Here is a 15362-nt window from a genome sequence, read left to right on the forward strand (position 1 = left end):
AAACTCTGAAACTCTTTGAGCAGCTCCTGCTATAGTCTTTAATTTTTTAAAGGCGATTTGGACATGTGCTGTAGTTCTTCTACTTGCCCTCATTTCCAGAAGTTCTGCATCAAGGATTGCTGCAACGTCCATGTTAGAGACACCTACTCCCTTCTACTTGGGTGTTTTTTCTTTAGTTCAGGCAATCCTTGGCTGCTGAATTCTGCCTCCCTCTTGTCCAGTCTAGAAAGAGATTCCTGTTATTTGACATCAAGAACAGGAATGGGAGAAGAAATGGTGAAAACCAATGCAGATTAGCTTGCAGCCAAACTTCTCTAGTAATCTTCCTCAAAAGGACCTGTCCCATTTTGATCATATTTGAGACTAGAGTGGGATAATGCTTTTTGGTAACACCACACAGGATTCCTGAGGTACCCAGTTTGGTACCAGTGTTAGCAATAGATGCACTCGGCTGTGGGTCATCATGGGTTTGTGGAAATATCTGGGCTTTGTTGTGGGTTTGGGTTTGAGAGGTGGCAGCTAAAGCCCTTGAGTACACTGGGCAAACTTGAATTTTTACCATGGGGCTGACAACTTGGCTTTGTTACACACAGCCCTGTTGTGCTTAGAACCTTGCGTGCCTCTCCATTAGTATCTTGTTCTGATTCGGGCTCTTCCACCTCTGCCCATCCTCCTTCAGAAAACTGAGGTTCTACCTGACATGTTGTAAACTAGTAAAAATAATAGAAAAACCTCTCCAGCTGCTTAATGAATGAAGCGTTTCGGTTGTTTTGGCCTCCAGAAAGATGGTTTTCTCTCCATGCAGCTGAGAATTGTGCTCCTACTATCTCATGCCTTGCGTGTTGGGTTGGGTCCCTCGTGGTCGTGCGATGAAGGTCATGCAGGTGTTGATGTGAGCCCTCTTGCACCTTCATCTCCACTGCAAAGCTCTTCCAGGTGTCAACAAGCGCTGTGCGTTGCCCCCAGACCTGCCAGTGCCTACAAAAGTCCTTTCTCCCTGCCGGTATTGGAGTGATCACTGCTGCTTCTGGTTGTGACCTGCAGGCTGGTGGCCCAGATGGCCTTCTAGATGGAGAGTTGCTGTTACCTGAGGGAAACATTGCTATTTTGATTGTTAATTTGAAGGTTTTCTTTTTTTGCCTTCTTCCTGAAAGGATGGTACCTATTCTAGCTATTCTTTTGGTCGAGGTTGCTTAATGCTTTAGATGGTATTTGATGAGTGTCTGTGATTTACGACATAGATGTGCCCCTCACAGTGGTGTGTATGTGTTCCCGACTTTATTTTTAGATACCATACATAAGCCTGTTTTTATTAACAAAAAAAAAAAAAAAAAAGAAGTTAAAATTGTTAAACATAAAATCTGTTTGTTTCCCAAAATTCACATGTTGGAGGCTTAAGGCTGAGATTTTCACAGCTCCGCTGGGGATTTGGGTGCTTGGCCAAGCGCCATGTTACACTTCTCACAATTTTGTCATGAGTCTCTTGGTGCTTTGTGCTTTCCCTAACAGCCCGGCACCTTTGTGCTCTTGTGACGTGACACCTTCTGCTTCGGATAAGAGAGTAAATGAATAAAATTGTTGCACTTGGCATTGTGGAGGAAAGTTTGTCATTGTTGGTGCTCAGAAGCTCAGGAAATGCAAAGGAGATAAGAGAGAGGTCCCAGGTGATTATCTTCTGGGCTAGGAGGACTGACATGTTGATGAGTTTTGCATATTTAGGGTCTGCAAGTAGTCAGGCATCCTAATCCAATCGGTAACCTTTAATATCTCCTTTGACCAGCCCAAACCAGGTCAGGCTTAGCTGCAGATGGACATTCCCTGCCCTGGCTGTGGAGGCAGCACCTGCCCAAACCCCATCGCTGAGGGTGATATCAGGTTGATGCTCTTGCTTGTCTCACCTCAGGGTTTGCTTTGGCAAAGCTGGCTCAGAGGTATCCGGCTCTGGCACGTGTCCCGTGTGCTGGGGCCAGGTCCTGGGGCTGGGGGTCTTTGGGATAACATGGGAGGTGATTTATTGCGCTGGTGATTTCAGTTAGTTTCCTTTTCCCATTTCAGCAACTTCCTGTCAGTCTGAAATGTTTTGCGGTGGATGGACTGGTAAAGGATTTCAAGCCCCTCTCGGGGATAAAGAGGAGCGGGGGGAGGAAGATGGCACTTTGCAGAGCATTGACATGTTCTTAATTTTAATAAACTAAAGAAAAAACAAAAAGGTAAGCAGCTCCTTAGCTGCTAAGGCAACAGGTGCTTAAGAAGCACTGAATAAATACATAAAACTTATTTGCTGAAGGCGTTTGTCGTTGGAAGTTTAAACATTAAACACGCCTACTTTGTCTGATACCATAATGAAGCAGGGATGTTCAAAGAGCCATTAGCGGTGCTCTGACTGCAGCTTTATACATCTTCTCTATATGTACCAAGGAAGCCACATTATATCAGCAATGCCTCAGTGAGTTTTGCCCCCAGAATGGAAAGGAAGTGAATTCTGGGAGGGCTTGGGCTGTTCTGTAGTGCATTTTCTCTTTCATATTGATGGATGGGGATGTTTTGGTATTGTTTGTTCATAAAGTGCTGGGGCAGCTCTGCTGCCGTCCCGGCATCCCCAAGCTTAATAAAAACTGGCTTGGGATCTGATGAGACAAATAAACAGCTTTGTGTATTTAGTTTTTTTAAATTACAGGATAAGGAGGAACACAGATACTCAATCCATTAAGAAATAACTAGGTGGGTGATTCACTACCATTTGTGTAAATGGCACTAACTCTGGGCTGCCTGCACAATTTATTAATACTTCACGGGAGGAAAAAAAAATTATTTTAATCTCATAATGGATGATGAGCTGTGAAATTGCTTCTGCAGCAGCTGGGCACCCGGGGGAGGTGCTGGATTGTACCGCATTATGCAGGCTCTCCCCACATCCCTGCCTCCCTCGTGCTAATGAGACACATCAGGCCAATGGTACCTGGGGTGGGTTAGAAGGGGGTGGTCAGTAGGTCAGAGAAGTTCTCCTGCCCCTCTGCTCTGCCCTGGGGAGACCACACCTGGAATCTTGTGTCCAGCTGTGGCCCCTCAGTTCCAGCAGGACAGGGAACTGCTGGAGAGAGTCCAGCGCAGCCACCAAGATGCTGCAGGGAGTGGAGCATCTCCCGTGTGAGGAAAGGCTGAGGGAGCTGGGGCTCTGGAGCTGGACAAGAGGACACTGAGGGGGGACTCATTCATGGGGATCAATATGGAAAGGGGCAGTGTCAGGAGGATGGAGCCAGGCTCTGCTGGTGACAACCAGGGACAGGACAAGGGGCAATGGGTGCAAACTGGAACACAGGAGGTTCCACTTAAATTTGAGAAGAAACTTGTTGGGGGTGAGGGTGTCAGAGCCTGGCCCAGGCTGCCCAGGGGGTTGTGGAGTCTCCTTCTGTGCAGACATTCCAACCCGCCTGGACACCTTCCTGTGTAACCTCATCTGGGTGTTCCTGCTCCATGGGGGGATTGCACTGGATGAGCTTTACAGGGCCCTTCAACCCCTGACACTCTGGGGTTCTGTGAAATCTGGGTGATGGGGGGAGCAGTGCTTCTGTGGAGTTTTTTAATATAAGTATTTTTCTCGTCAATTTGTTTTGGGGTCCCAAGTGTGACTTGGGGCGCGCGTGGGCTCAAATCTGAGTGCGTTTGTGGTGTGCGATGCTTTGGGCTTTAAAAGTCTTGACCTGATCCTGCAGCCGCTGGCCTGGTTCACGTTAAATGACTAGAAATTTAGCAAACGTACTGGGGCTGCCCCAGTTTGTGATTTCATTGGGCCGATAGCCTTGCGTTGTAGGCGAGAGTGCCAAGAGCTGTTACTGCTGAACATCAGTTTTGCTGAGGCTTCATAGGCTTTGGCCAGGATCGTGGGCACAGGGCTTCAACTGAAAAATTGTCTTTGCTGAGGAGAGAGGGGAAAAATTATTTAGGGCACATCTGGGAGGAAAAAAAGGACTTAATTGGAGATGGGTCATGTTGCCGTTATGGCTTTGCTGGAGGACCTTGCTGCAGACCCCCAGGTCAAGCAGCGTTTGCTGCAGTACCTGCAGCAGTGCATGGCTCTGCTGGCCACGTGCAGGACATATCCTTTGAGATAAAATCCTGAAAAACTTCCTACAAATCATCCATCCAAAGAGCGACACAAAGGCTTTTTTAATCCCTTAACCCCACACTTTTCATTTTGAGCATAAGGGAAATATTCTCTAAGATGACAACCCAAAGGGGACAAGTATGGTACAGAATATAGTGGCCTTCCTGCTCTGGGTAGATTGAATCCAGGTTGAATTAATTTCTTAGAGTGCTTTCTACTAATTCTTCCTTGCATGCACTCCATTACTGTTTTCAGGCCGCCTTATCTCTTGACCTGCTTACAGTGCATTATACATCATTATATAATGTACCCTTGGCTCCACACAAAATACCCAATCCGTGCAGTCCAACAATGAATTTCTGTGAAGTGCACTGATCTTATTATGCAAGTTCAGTATGCCATGAGACAAAAAAGGCAATTATGTATAATCTGTAGTCCTCAAATAATTCCCAGAAATACATGGTATTCTTGAGTAGAATATTATCGTATTCCTTGTATTTGCTTCCAGACGAGATACTAGGAAAGAAAAGAGGTTATATTAGCCTGGCCCAGCCAGTCTAATTTTAGATCCTCATGGGCTCCATTCTCACTGGATGTACAATCCCTTCAATATCTTTTAAAAACAAGCAAAAATCATTACAAACAATTTTAAGGAGGCTGATTGTGAGGCAGCTGACAGGCTACACTTTGCCGATGTGGAGCGGAGCTTGCACGTCTCCTCGCTTTCCCTGCAGCGCTGGCACGTTTGCTTTGAAACTAATAGGGAAGAACAGCCACAAAAACACGTAGCAAAATGAAACCATTTTCTCCTTAGTGTGGGTAAGCAACTAAAACATCGATGAAGCTAGATATTACTGTGGGTGATCCAGGGGCTTCTACGCATGAAATGTGTCTTACAGCCCTGCCCCTGCTTGTGAAGATTCAACAAAGAGTTTTCAGGAGCTCTGGTTATTGCTGGCATTTGCATAAGCCAATATTGGATGCTTCTGAAAACGCTGTCAGCAGACTTTGAACCTTAATATCCCATCTGCTTATTTGGAAGTTGAAGGTCTTTGTTATAGGGACATGGTGTTGCCATACGGAGTTCAGCCTGCAGAGCTGGAGATGGGTCCAGAGGTAGCACCTCCACTTGTGCCGCAATGTGAATAGGGCAGCATGGATCAGGACAGCATGGATCAGGACAGCAGGGGGCCTGGACACGCTGTCTTGTGAAAATGGCATTTCAGAGAAGTAACAACAGCAAATGTGCACAGTGACAACCAGTGACAGGACAAGGGGCAATGGGTACAAACGGGAACACAAGAGGTTCCATGTAAAGATGAGAAGAAACTTGTTGGGGTGAGGGTGTCAAAGCCTGGCCCAGGCTGCCCAGGGGGTTGTGGAGTCTCCTTCTGTGCAGACATTCAAACCCGCCTGGACACCTTCCTGTGTAACCTCATCTGGGTGTTCCTGCTCCATGGGGGGATTGCACTGGGTGAGCTTTCCAGGTCCCTTCCAACCCCTGACATCCTGGGATTCTGTGATAGATTTGGGCCAGTTTTGTTAGGAGTCCAGGAAACTCCCTGCGGCTAGATGTTGATGTCAAGAACACGATAGAGATGCAGGGAGGTGGAAGGATGATAAAACCAGATAAGGTAGGTAAAAAGGAGGGATGAATTGTTGTGTTTTCTGAAGATCTCCCATCATTGTTCATTAGGGATTTTTACATCTCCTCCAAAATGCTAGTATTGGCCAATTTTCAGGTCAGCATGTTTGACCAGCCGAGCTGCTGCTCTGGTTGCCTACATGGGTCTGGAGTTTTTGGGAGGACAGTATGTGATTGTGGGTTTCTGCTCCTCCCTGCAAGTGGTTTTGAGAGCTTTTGTCGGCAGGATGTACTTGGTGGTGCGAGAAGGTGGATCTGGAGGGTCAGTGGTGCCAGCAGGTTCAGGTGGAGCTCTCTTTGGGACATGCTGTGGCTCTCGTGGTCCTTCCCTGGGCTCCCGCACAAGGCAACTGCTGCCGTGCAATGTAAGGAGGAAAGGCTGAGATCTCTGAGGCAGATGATATTTTTCTTTCTCTTTAATTCTGGGGGTAACTACTTCCAAAACTCATTTTTGTCGGTGTCCCTGGGGAGTTAGAGCTCTGTCTCTCTATTCCCCAGAAGGATAAATGCAGCATTACGAATCCTCTGTATGCCATTGCATGCTGCACTGCTGCTTCCACGCATGTATATCTGCCTTTATGGTAACTGTAACCTTTTCTTGAACCAGAGGTTTTCCTGAACAATAGCCCTTTGGGATCTGTGTGGGCTTTCCTGGCTACATTTTTAATAAACACAATAATTTGACTGCAAGCCTATTACCCATCCCCTGTTTGTTCTATGGGACAGTCATTTCCACGCCTGCAAAAAACACTAACTCATAGGGCAATCAAAGGAAGAATGACAACCAGGACAAAATTGGTATGTGTTGTGATAAACCAGTCCATCTTCAGCATCATGCATCGTAGCTTTATATACCGGCCTTAAATAATGGCCTCAAAAAGATATTAAATCTTTAGAAAAAAATCAAGCTTAATTGTAACTATATTTTTGTTTTCCATTTTGGTTTATGTACAGTATATGACTTTTGCAGAGACATTTTTATTCCAGGAAAATGACAGGCCAACAAGAAGCCATAATTGCACTGATTTTTAGAAGTGCCTGCATTACTACAGATCTGATGTACTGCAAGACATGAATCAGAAAAATTCTATTAAAAAATCTCTTGAATGGCTGACACAGGAGTATTATCCACGATGATTAATTTGACTTGGTCATTATGAACACAGACAAGTCTGACAAAATTGCATTTCATTCCCCACTGAATTCATAAAATCACTATACACATAATAAGAAGTTATAGTTCTGTGCTATCCACTATTCTTGACAGGATTCCAGTTCTGGATAAGGTACTGATTTAAAAAAACGTATGGGGAGAGAGGGAGATGGGAGCCTTTTTAAAACCCTACAATAGGACTGATTTCTTTTGCTATAAATTGTTCATAGAACTCTATTATTTTTAGCCTTTTTTTTCGGTGAAGTGGTGATGCAGGTCAACCACAGCTTGGACAATATAAAATCTGGCTGTAAGCTGTTATTTACATCGAAAGGGATGCAGCAGAAATGCACACGTGTGTGATGTGAATCCCGAGGAGCCCTATTGGGCTGTATCTGAGGGGACAGCGCAGGGACCATCACCATTCCACTCAGCCACAGCCACGAGTGAGTCCGTATCCAGGTTGAATCTCCGGCATTGTCCATCATCCTGGTGGTTATGAATAACTGGCACCCTGTTTTTTATTTCCACCAGCACAAATGAGGTACCAGTGGGCAGATTGAAGCCAGAGAGCCGTAAGAATGGTTTCTGGCTTCAGTAGCATGTAAAATAACAACAACAACAACAAAACCCTCTCCGGTGAGCAGCAGATTTAGGTGCATGCCTCCCAAAACTTCATCTTTTGGAGTGAGCTGAGATTTTCCGTTCCCTCTGAATATTGGTGGCTGGTTCCCTTCACAGTCCCCATCCTGCTGAGCACCACGGCACAGCCGTCCTTTTGCTGCTGTAGCAACTGGCCAAGGAGATCACAGATTATTAGGGCAAGCAAGACAGAAGGAGAAGAAATGGCCTCAAGTTGCGCTGGGGGAGGCTGAGGTTGGATGTGGGGAACAATTTCTTCCCCAAAGGGCTGTGGGGCATTGGAACAGGCTGCCCAGGGCAGTGCTGGAGTCACCAGCCCTGGAGGGCTGGACAGACAGAGGGATGAGGTTCTTAGGACCATGAGTTAGTGCTAGAGTTGGGTTATGGTTTGACTCGATGATCTTAAGGCTCTCTTCCAACCTAAATGTTTCTATGCTTCTAAGAATATTTAGGACCCTTTTATCTCCCTTCTGTGCACATGTGGTTTTATGAAACTTGTAGAAACTTGTAGAAAAGAGACTTTTACTTTCACATGCGCGCCATCAAATTTGCTTGAAACCACCCAGCAGGCTCAGCTTTTGGAAGGCCTGTGGCTACATTATTGCATGGGATTTGTGTCTGTCGGAGATGGGACAAGGTCAGCTCAGGTAAAGTTAGAAGGCAAACACCCAGCTCGGTTCCAAGGCGAAGCCGTGCGGTCACGCTGGGGTTGGCTCTCTGCTGCGGTTGTCATAGCACAGTCTGCATCGGGGCAACGAGAGGAGGAAACGCGGAGAAATGGGGAGTGTGGAGGTGTGTGGTTGCTCTTTGGGTCAACCAGTATTTGTTCAGGATTTAAACCCCGCTACTACAGGTGTGGCAGAGGAGCAGAGAGGCAGGCAGAGCCGAGCCTTCCCGCCGCTCTGCTGCGCTCCCAACCTCCCCACTGTGCCTGCCTGTTGCTGGTGATGGTGCAGACGCTTCCAACGCACATTTGTGTTCTGCAAGAACTAATTTTTCCCTTTTCAACTGCATTCCTTAGTCAAAAACCTGAGCGTGTGAAAATAAATGTAAAAGGGGACGGGAACGCTTCAAAGACAATTTGTAGATTGTATGTGATTGACTTAATAAATACTTCCTTACAGTATTTATCCAACTCTACCCCAGTAATTCATTGGCCCTGCTATTCACACGCTGCATCTCCGTGTGCGAAGATGAGGCAAATCAATTTCCATTCGTAAGGCGCAGAGCTGCTGACGCAGAAAATCAGCGCTCCTTCACTTCGTGGCGCGGGGCTGTGGGAATCACAGGTGCCAGCGCAGCCCCCAGCGTGTCCCCTCGAGATGTGGTACCAAAAGGGTCCGCACCCCCGCAGCGAGCACCGCGCTGCTCCCCTTGCTGCCCCCAGAGCATTTCTCTTTAGTTAGCAACATTTAAGTGACTTCAGCCTTCTCCTGCCACCTGAACGACCATTTCTGTCCTCGTGGATTCAGTGCTTTGCGCTGAGCAGAAAACCTCTGTGGTTCACGTGCTGGAGAAATGTATTAAAACCCCCATCTTGCAAATATAATTGTGGCTGTGCTGAGTAATGTGTATGGTGGGAGAGCAGTTTGGAGGCTTTCAAGGAAATACAGGATAACTTGCCTTCATTAAGCTTTGGGTTTTGCTTATTCATTGTGTTTGAACTCTTTTCCTCTTTATATGGCTAAAGATCTTCTCTCAACATGGCATTTTGTGTCATCTGGATGATTGGGGTGGGATGGATCACACCAGCCTACGTATTTCCTTGTTCCTTACCAAGAACAAATGTTCTCTCTTAGGCTTGTATTTACTGTTGAATGTTATTTGACAGGACAAATATTTACCTGCAATAATACTGCAAATCTCTATCCTTTTCACTGTGAATAATACTTCTCTGAATCAATGCTTGACTGCAACTCCTGGCTCCTTGTGGATAATCGCACAGAACATGACTCAGTAGAGAACTGGGGTCACTGGACATTTGCCAGGCTGCTGAGGAGAACAGTTTCCCAGATCCTTGGTCAAGTCATGTCCTCTATGATTAGTGCCACTGCACACTGAAGAGATGATGCTGACCGTCTGTAGAGTGTTTTGGACAGGACAGCACTGTCCTCCTCTCCCGAGAGGGGAAAGGCAGGAAAGGCTTAATCTGTAGACGTGCTCACCACTTGTAGCTCCCTCCCAGGTCACCTGCACGGTGAGTTCTCAGTGTCCTTCCAAACACGGCTGTGGTTATGGCTTTGGCTTAATGCAGCTGGTCCCTCAGGAGCTGCGCTGTGTGAAGGCACGTGGGCATCCCTTAGTCCAGATCAGCTGGATGAAGGCACATGGACACCCCTTAGTCCAGATCAGCTGGATGATGAAGGCACATGGACACCCCTTAGTCCAGATCAGCTGGATGAAGGCACATGGACACCCCTTAGTCCAGATCAGCTGGATGATGAAGGCACATGGACACCCCTTAGTCCAGATCAGCTGGATGAAGGCACAAGGACACCCCTTAGTCCAGACCAGGTGGATGTGAGGAGCTGCGGGGGTGGGTGGCTGGGTCCAAACCAGCCCCTCTTCACTGTGCTGGCTGGGAACGCGTCCCCAGGCTCAGGTCCATGGTTAGGCAGGGTGGTTTTGTTACTGGGAGGCTGGCAGGAGCCACAGGGAATTGGCTTTATTTGCAGTTCAAGAGGAGATACAGTGTAGGAGTGGAAGACAGAGCAGCAGCGGCGTTCAGTGTGGTTTTGGGTGCAATGGCAGAGGATGTGCAGGGCGGCTGGGCCATCTCACAGCGCATGCCTGGTAACCCACAGATGCTCATGGTGTTTGCAGCAGAGACAAGCTTCTCACCATTGACAGACCAGTCCTCAAAGCCTCCTTCTGCCCAAGATCCTTCTCCTGTGCTGAACTTCGGGTGCTGCAAGGCACAGAAATGTCTGGGCCCAGTATGTCCAAGCTAGAAGAAGTGGAAATCTGGCTCAATGCCTTAAATTGAGAGCTGGGAAAGGACATCTCTATTCCCATCCTTGCACCCTCCATCAGCCTCAGGTGTCTTGGTGCAAACACATCCAGGCTTTGTGTACAAATGCAGAGTGGACTGGATGTTCCTGAGGGTCTATTCCAACCAAAATGATTCTATGATGTGGCCGGACACATGTGAATCTCATGCTGCAGGAGCTGTTGTGTCCTTCCTCACCAGCTTCATGTGGGTCACCTGCAGATCTTGGGGGTTTCAGGTGACTCCCACCCATCTCTGTCCCCAGCCCTGTGCTTGTGAGCCAGGAGAGAGGAGCCAGTAATGTGGTTACCTGTTCTCACTCCTCTCCTCCAGTGCCTGGATGTCACTTTGCTAGGAACCAGAGCCTTTCTCCCCATTTCAGACACTTCCACATTTGCCCGTGTGCAAGGGGCAGATCTAGGGGGCTGTGGCCCAGCAAGGCATGATGAAAGGGTGACGAGGAGGTGCATGGCATGAGCACAGCAAGATGGTTGCATCTCATGTCCCCACATCCCCTTCACCCCTCTGTCCTCTGACCCTGAACATTCAGGTGGACAGAGACGGTCCAGGCACCCCTGTTCCAACTTGAATTTCAATAAGGAAAAAGATGTTTCTAAATATGATTTTATTGCTGTTGGACGTTGGTCGTACCTGCTGCAATGCCATCCTGTGGCATTGCTGTGCAAGCACGTGGCACAGCCCCGGTGGTGTGCTCCGTGCCGTTTCATCCATAGCTGATGCATAAACTCTGTAGCCGTGGCACAGAGATGCAGAAGGGTCTGAGGATGAGGAGGGAGCCCGAGAGGAGGCACTGTGCCCTCTCCGAGCGTGGGTGGCTGGGTCCGGTTGCTCCATCCCGCTGCAGGCAGCAGCAGGGCTTGGATGCTCCCAGCAGCTCCTGTCTGCCCTGCGGTGCGAGCCGGGAGAGGGTTTGCAAGAAGAGGCTTGTTGTTTCAGCTGATTTCAGTGTTTGAATTGGAAGAGGAGTGATGTGTAATCACAATAACTGTCATCTGCTGGATGGTGGAAAACCCTAGATCTTCCGTGGTTTTTTGTGTGCCGTAACGGGCAGCCTTTTAGCAAGCAAGCTTCTCTGCGCCCGCGTTTGGAGTCGCGGTGGGATGAATGGGTTCAGGCCAGCTCGCTAGTCTAATTTGTAATGTATCCTTATAACATATAATTGGCTGTTTAATTTAATTCATATTAACATAAGAATAGAAAATATGATCTGCAGCGTAGCCCACATGCTGGTAGAAAGGAATGTTGGGTGATACTGTCCGAGGGTTTGAGACGATGGCTTTTGTGTACATGGTGTGAGACCACCTTTTGTGGGACAGATATGTCACCTCCGACATGTCAATAGACACCGTGTGTGACAATAAATCACCCCCCTTTCCCACATTTTTGAGTGTCTGTCTGTCTAATCTCCCTTCCTTATCTTTCTAGTGATCTATTTAAAATAGATCTATTTAAAATAGAATAAACGTGGCTTGCTTTGGAAAATCGTTCGCAGCGATAGGGTGTAAAAGCTGGCAGGCGCGGAGTCTGATTATGTTGATTGGATATTGTCTAATCTGATTTTGATTGTGTACAGCTTTGATTGTAATTTCGATATGTCTGCACAATACTGGAGCTATTCGGAAAGCTTTGTGATTTAAACAGGTCTGTTCCCCCCCCAGCCGAATAGAGCAGAGGCAGAACCGTGCGGGGGGTGAGCAGGGCAAAGGGCCTTTCGCACTCCTTGCAAAACCACCTCAAAGCCCTTCAGTGAGCTGCTCTGCAGCAGCACAGGGAACTTGTAGTTTTGAAGAGAGCTTTAGGAAACTTTGAGTGGGTTTTACATAATTTAGTTAAGCGCAGCAAAGCCACTTGCTCATATACCTGATAGCAAAATAAACCCGTTGGAGGAACAAGTTTGCTGCGCAATGATTTATTTAAATCCCTTTCCGTAAAGCATGGAGTGAAATCCTCTTAAATAACTGGGAAAGAATCGGTGTAGCTCAACGTGCGTAGCCCAAACAGAAACCTAACTATTCGATGTATTAAATGGGATCTGTCTCCCGTTGTGTACATCCTCCCAGCCCCTGCCTTCTCTGTATAATAGCGCTCCTAGACAGAAGCTGGCTGGAAAAATAGCTGGGCTTGAATTTCCCCTGAACAATGACTGTTAGACCAGAGCTATCTCAGCCCAGGCTCCGTCTTGTATTTCTTGCGTCCTCATGTTTCCCCACAGGCAGTGGGAATCTCAGGTGAACATGAAGGGTCCAGATACCTCCCTGCTCCCCACTGCCTCTCCCATTGACTTCTGTGTGCTGCTTAAACGTGGGGTTTCTTCTGTTTTATTAAGGGTTTGCTTCCCTGCAGGCTGGGGTGGTGAAGGGCATGGATCCGAGCGTCAGCTCTGGGGCAATGGATTAATAAAGCCTACAGTGCTTAACTGGTTTTGCACACATCTGGGGTTTTGCTCTTAAATCGAGTATTAAGTCAAAATCCAACCATGAAACTAGGTGATCTGGGAAATTCAGCTTAAAATCCATGTGTATAATACTATGGCTAATCAGAATTTCATATGCTATAATAATATGTGAAACAGTAGACGTTTAGAATAAGCCTTTTCTGACAGAGACTTATATTCTGCTTTGATAGTTAATAATTTGGGGTAGATTCACACTTACATTATGAAGCAAATAGGTTTTTGTGTGGAGTGAGTGATTGCACAGGTGCAATAGCATATCCTTTCTCTTAGAAATTGAAACCGTTAGAAGTAAACAGGCAGAAAACATGCGAAGCACAAGGAGCGCCCACATCTCTGGTGTTTGCAGTTTCCTTGAGGGAACATGGGTGGGGAGGTGAACAAATAATATTTGGATGAGGATATAAGGAAGGACAAATCTCCATGTGTGGGGGAGTCATGCAGGCTTTCCTTAAAGGATTTAAAAAACAAGTGATGGCTGTGTTTCCAAATGGCTCTCCCTGGTTTTAGCTTCCGTGCCAGAGTTTGTCAGGAATCAACGGGAATTTTGTTCGACAGAGCTAATTCTTGTAAAAACTCTTGAAAACACAAACTGTAGATACTGTAGGAGCCGAGCTGGGTGCCCAGAGAGGGGCTTTGCCTTAAAAATGCAGCAGGTGGTTGGGAAGTGGCCATGGGCCCTGTGAGCATCACTTGGCTGGTTCCAATGCAGGCGTGGGGGTTTCTGCTCAGGTTTTGGCCAACTAGGGATGTGCTGGAGGGATGTGGCGTGGGAGAGGGGAGCAGCACAGGAGCCCCAGAGGGATCTGGGGTGTCCCGGACAGGCACTGCAGTGATGCCGCACTCGCTACCTGGCTCCTACATATTTAGGACCTGCTGGTATCTAGGGCTGGAGTTGTCTTTTTCATTAAAAAAACAACTGAAATTTCACTGAAATGTGCTTTTGTGTTTCTTATACAAATAATCACTTTGCTGAAGCAACAAGGCAGTGATACATTGTGGAATGTCTTTTTTTGTGTGTTTTAGACTTATAATGGTCAGAATGAGAGTAACGAAGACTATGAGATCCCTCCCATAACGCCTCCTAATCTCCCCGACCCTTCCCTCCTGCACTTGGTGGACCACGAAGCTGGATTTCACTCCCTGTGCCACAGCCTCCCTCCGAACAGCCTGATCCCCGCGTACCCCTACCAGAACATGGACCTGCCGGCCATCATGGTCTCCAACATGTTGAGTCAGGATGGGCATCTTCTCTCCAGCCAGCTACCCACGGTCAGTGACTATCCTCACTTACCATCTTCTGCTAAAGCTTCTCCGTGTGTCCTGTTCTGAGTGCAGTTGAATGTAGGAGGATGTTCGTGATGAGATGTTTGCAGTGTGGGTTGGGAAGAGCTGGTGACATAGCCCAGCCTTGCTGCCCACCAGGGCTGGGGTGCAGTGACAGACACTGCAGTCACCTGCATGGCCATGCTCATGGTGGCAATTTTATGTTTCTAGTTTGGTGTCTTCCTGAACCTTATTAACCACTCAAGAGCAAGGAGGAATGTTGTTTTCCTCTGTGTACATAATATCCTCACTGAAGTGAGCAAAGTGCCTGTGCTCCGACCCTCTGTGAAAGTCATAGAATCATTGAATGGTTTGGGTTGGAGGGACCTTCCCAGTCCCCCAGTCCCCCCTGCCATGACAGGGACATCTGCACCAGCTCAGGGTGCTCAGACCCCGTCCAGCCTGGCCTGGGATGTCTCAGGGATGGTTCATCCACCACCTCTCTGGCCAACCTGGGCCAGGCTCTCACCACCCTCAGGGGTAACAATTCCTTCCTCATGTCCAACCTGAATCTCCCTCCTTTAGTTTAAAACCATCACCCCTTGTCCTATCACAGCAGGCCCTTCTAAAAAGTCTGTCCTCATCTTTCTTCTCGACCCCTTTTAAGTACAGAGAGGCCACAATAAGGTCTCCCTGGAGCTTCTCTTCTCCAGGCTGAACAGGGTGACCAGCTGAAGCCCTGGTTTCATGTCCCCCATGTCCTGTGTCCTTTCCCAGCTGGGAAGAGCCCCCAGCCTGTCACCCTGGTGTCCTGCTGCCAGGGTGGCCCCAGTGGCAGGAGCAGTGCGGATGCTCCATGAAGGGACAGCTGCCCTATGGATTTCAGGGGGAACAAGATCCCTCGCTCACTTGCCAACTCAAATTGCCTCTTGGCTCCCGCCGTGGCAAGGGGATACCTTGCAGAGTTTCAAATGACTCTTCTGTAGGAATAAATAAGGCAGGGATAATGAAGTAAAGTGCAGCTCTGGGAAGAAACTTCAGGGCTAATTAGACCTTACGACGCTTCTGTGTCAGCAGCACCGAGGAAAG

General features: G+C 47.7%; 1 protein-coding gene across 1 annotated transcript in view; it reads left to right on the plus strand.

Annotated features, from left to right (window-relative positions):
- TOX2 (TOX high mobility group box family member 2) overlaps positions 1-15362 on the plus strand; it is a gene marked incomplete at its 5' end in the record, with an annotated part of 133122 nt that overhangs the window by 68203 nt on the left and 49557 nt on the right. Inside the window, one exon of the mRNA XM_080354566.1 lies at positions 14034-14279. Within this exon, the coding sequence (XP_080210692.1) occupies positions 14034-14279 (246 nt within the window). The remainder of the gene's footprint in view (positions 1-14033; positions 14280-15362) is intronic.

Source organism: Nesoenas mayeri, assembly GCF_963082525.1.
Source record: "Nesoenas mayeri genome assembly, chromosome: 16".
Taxonomy (NCBI): domain Eukaryota; kingdom Metazoa; phylum Chordata; class Aves; order Columbiformes; family Columbidae; genus Nesoenas; species Nesoenas mayeri.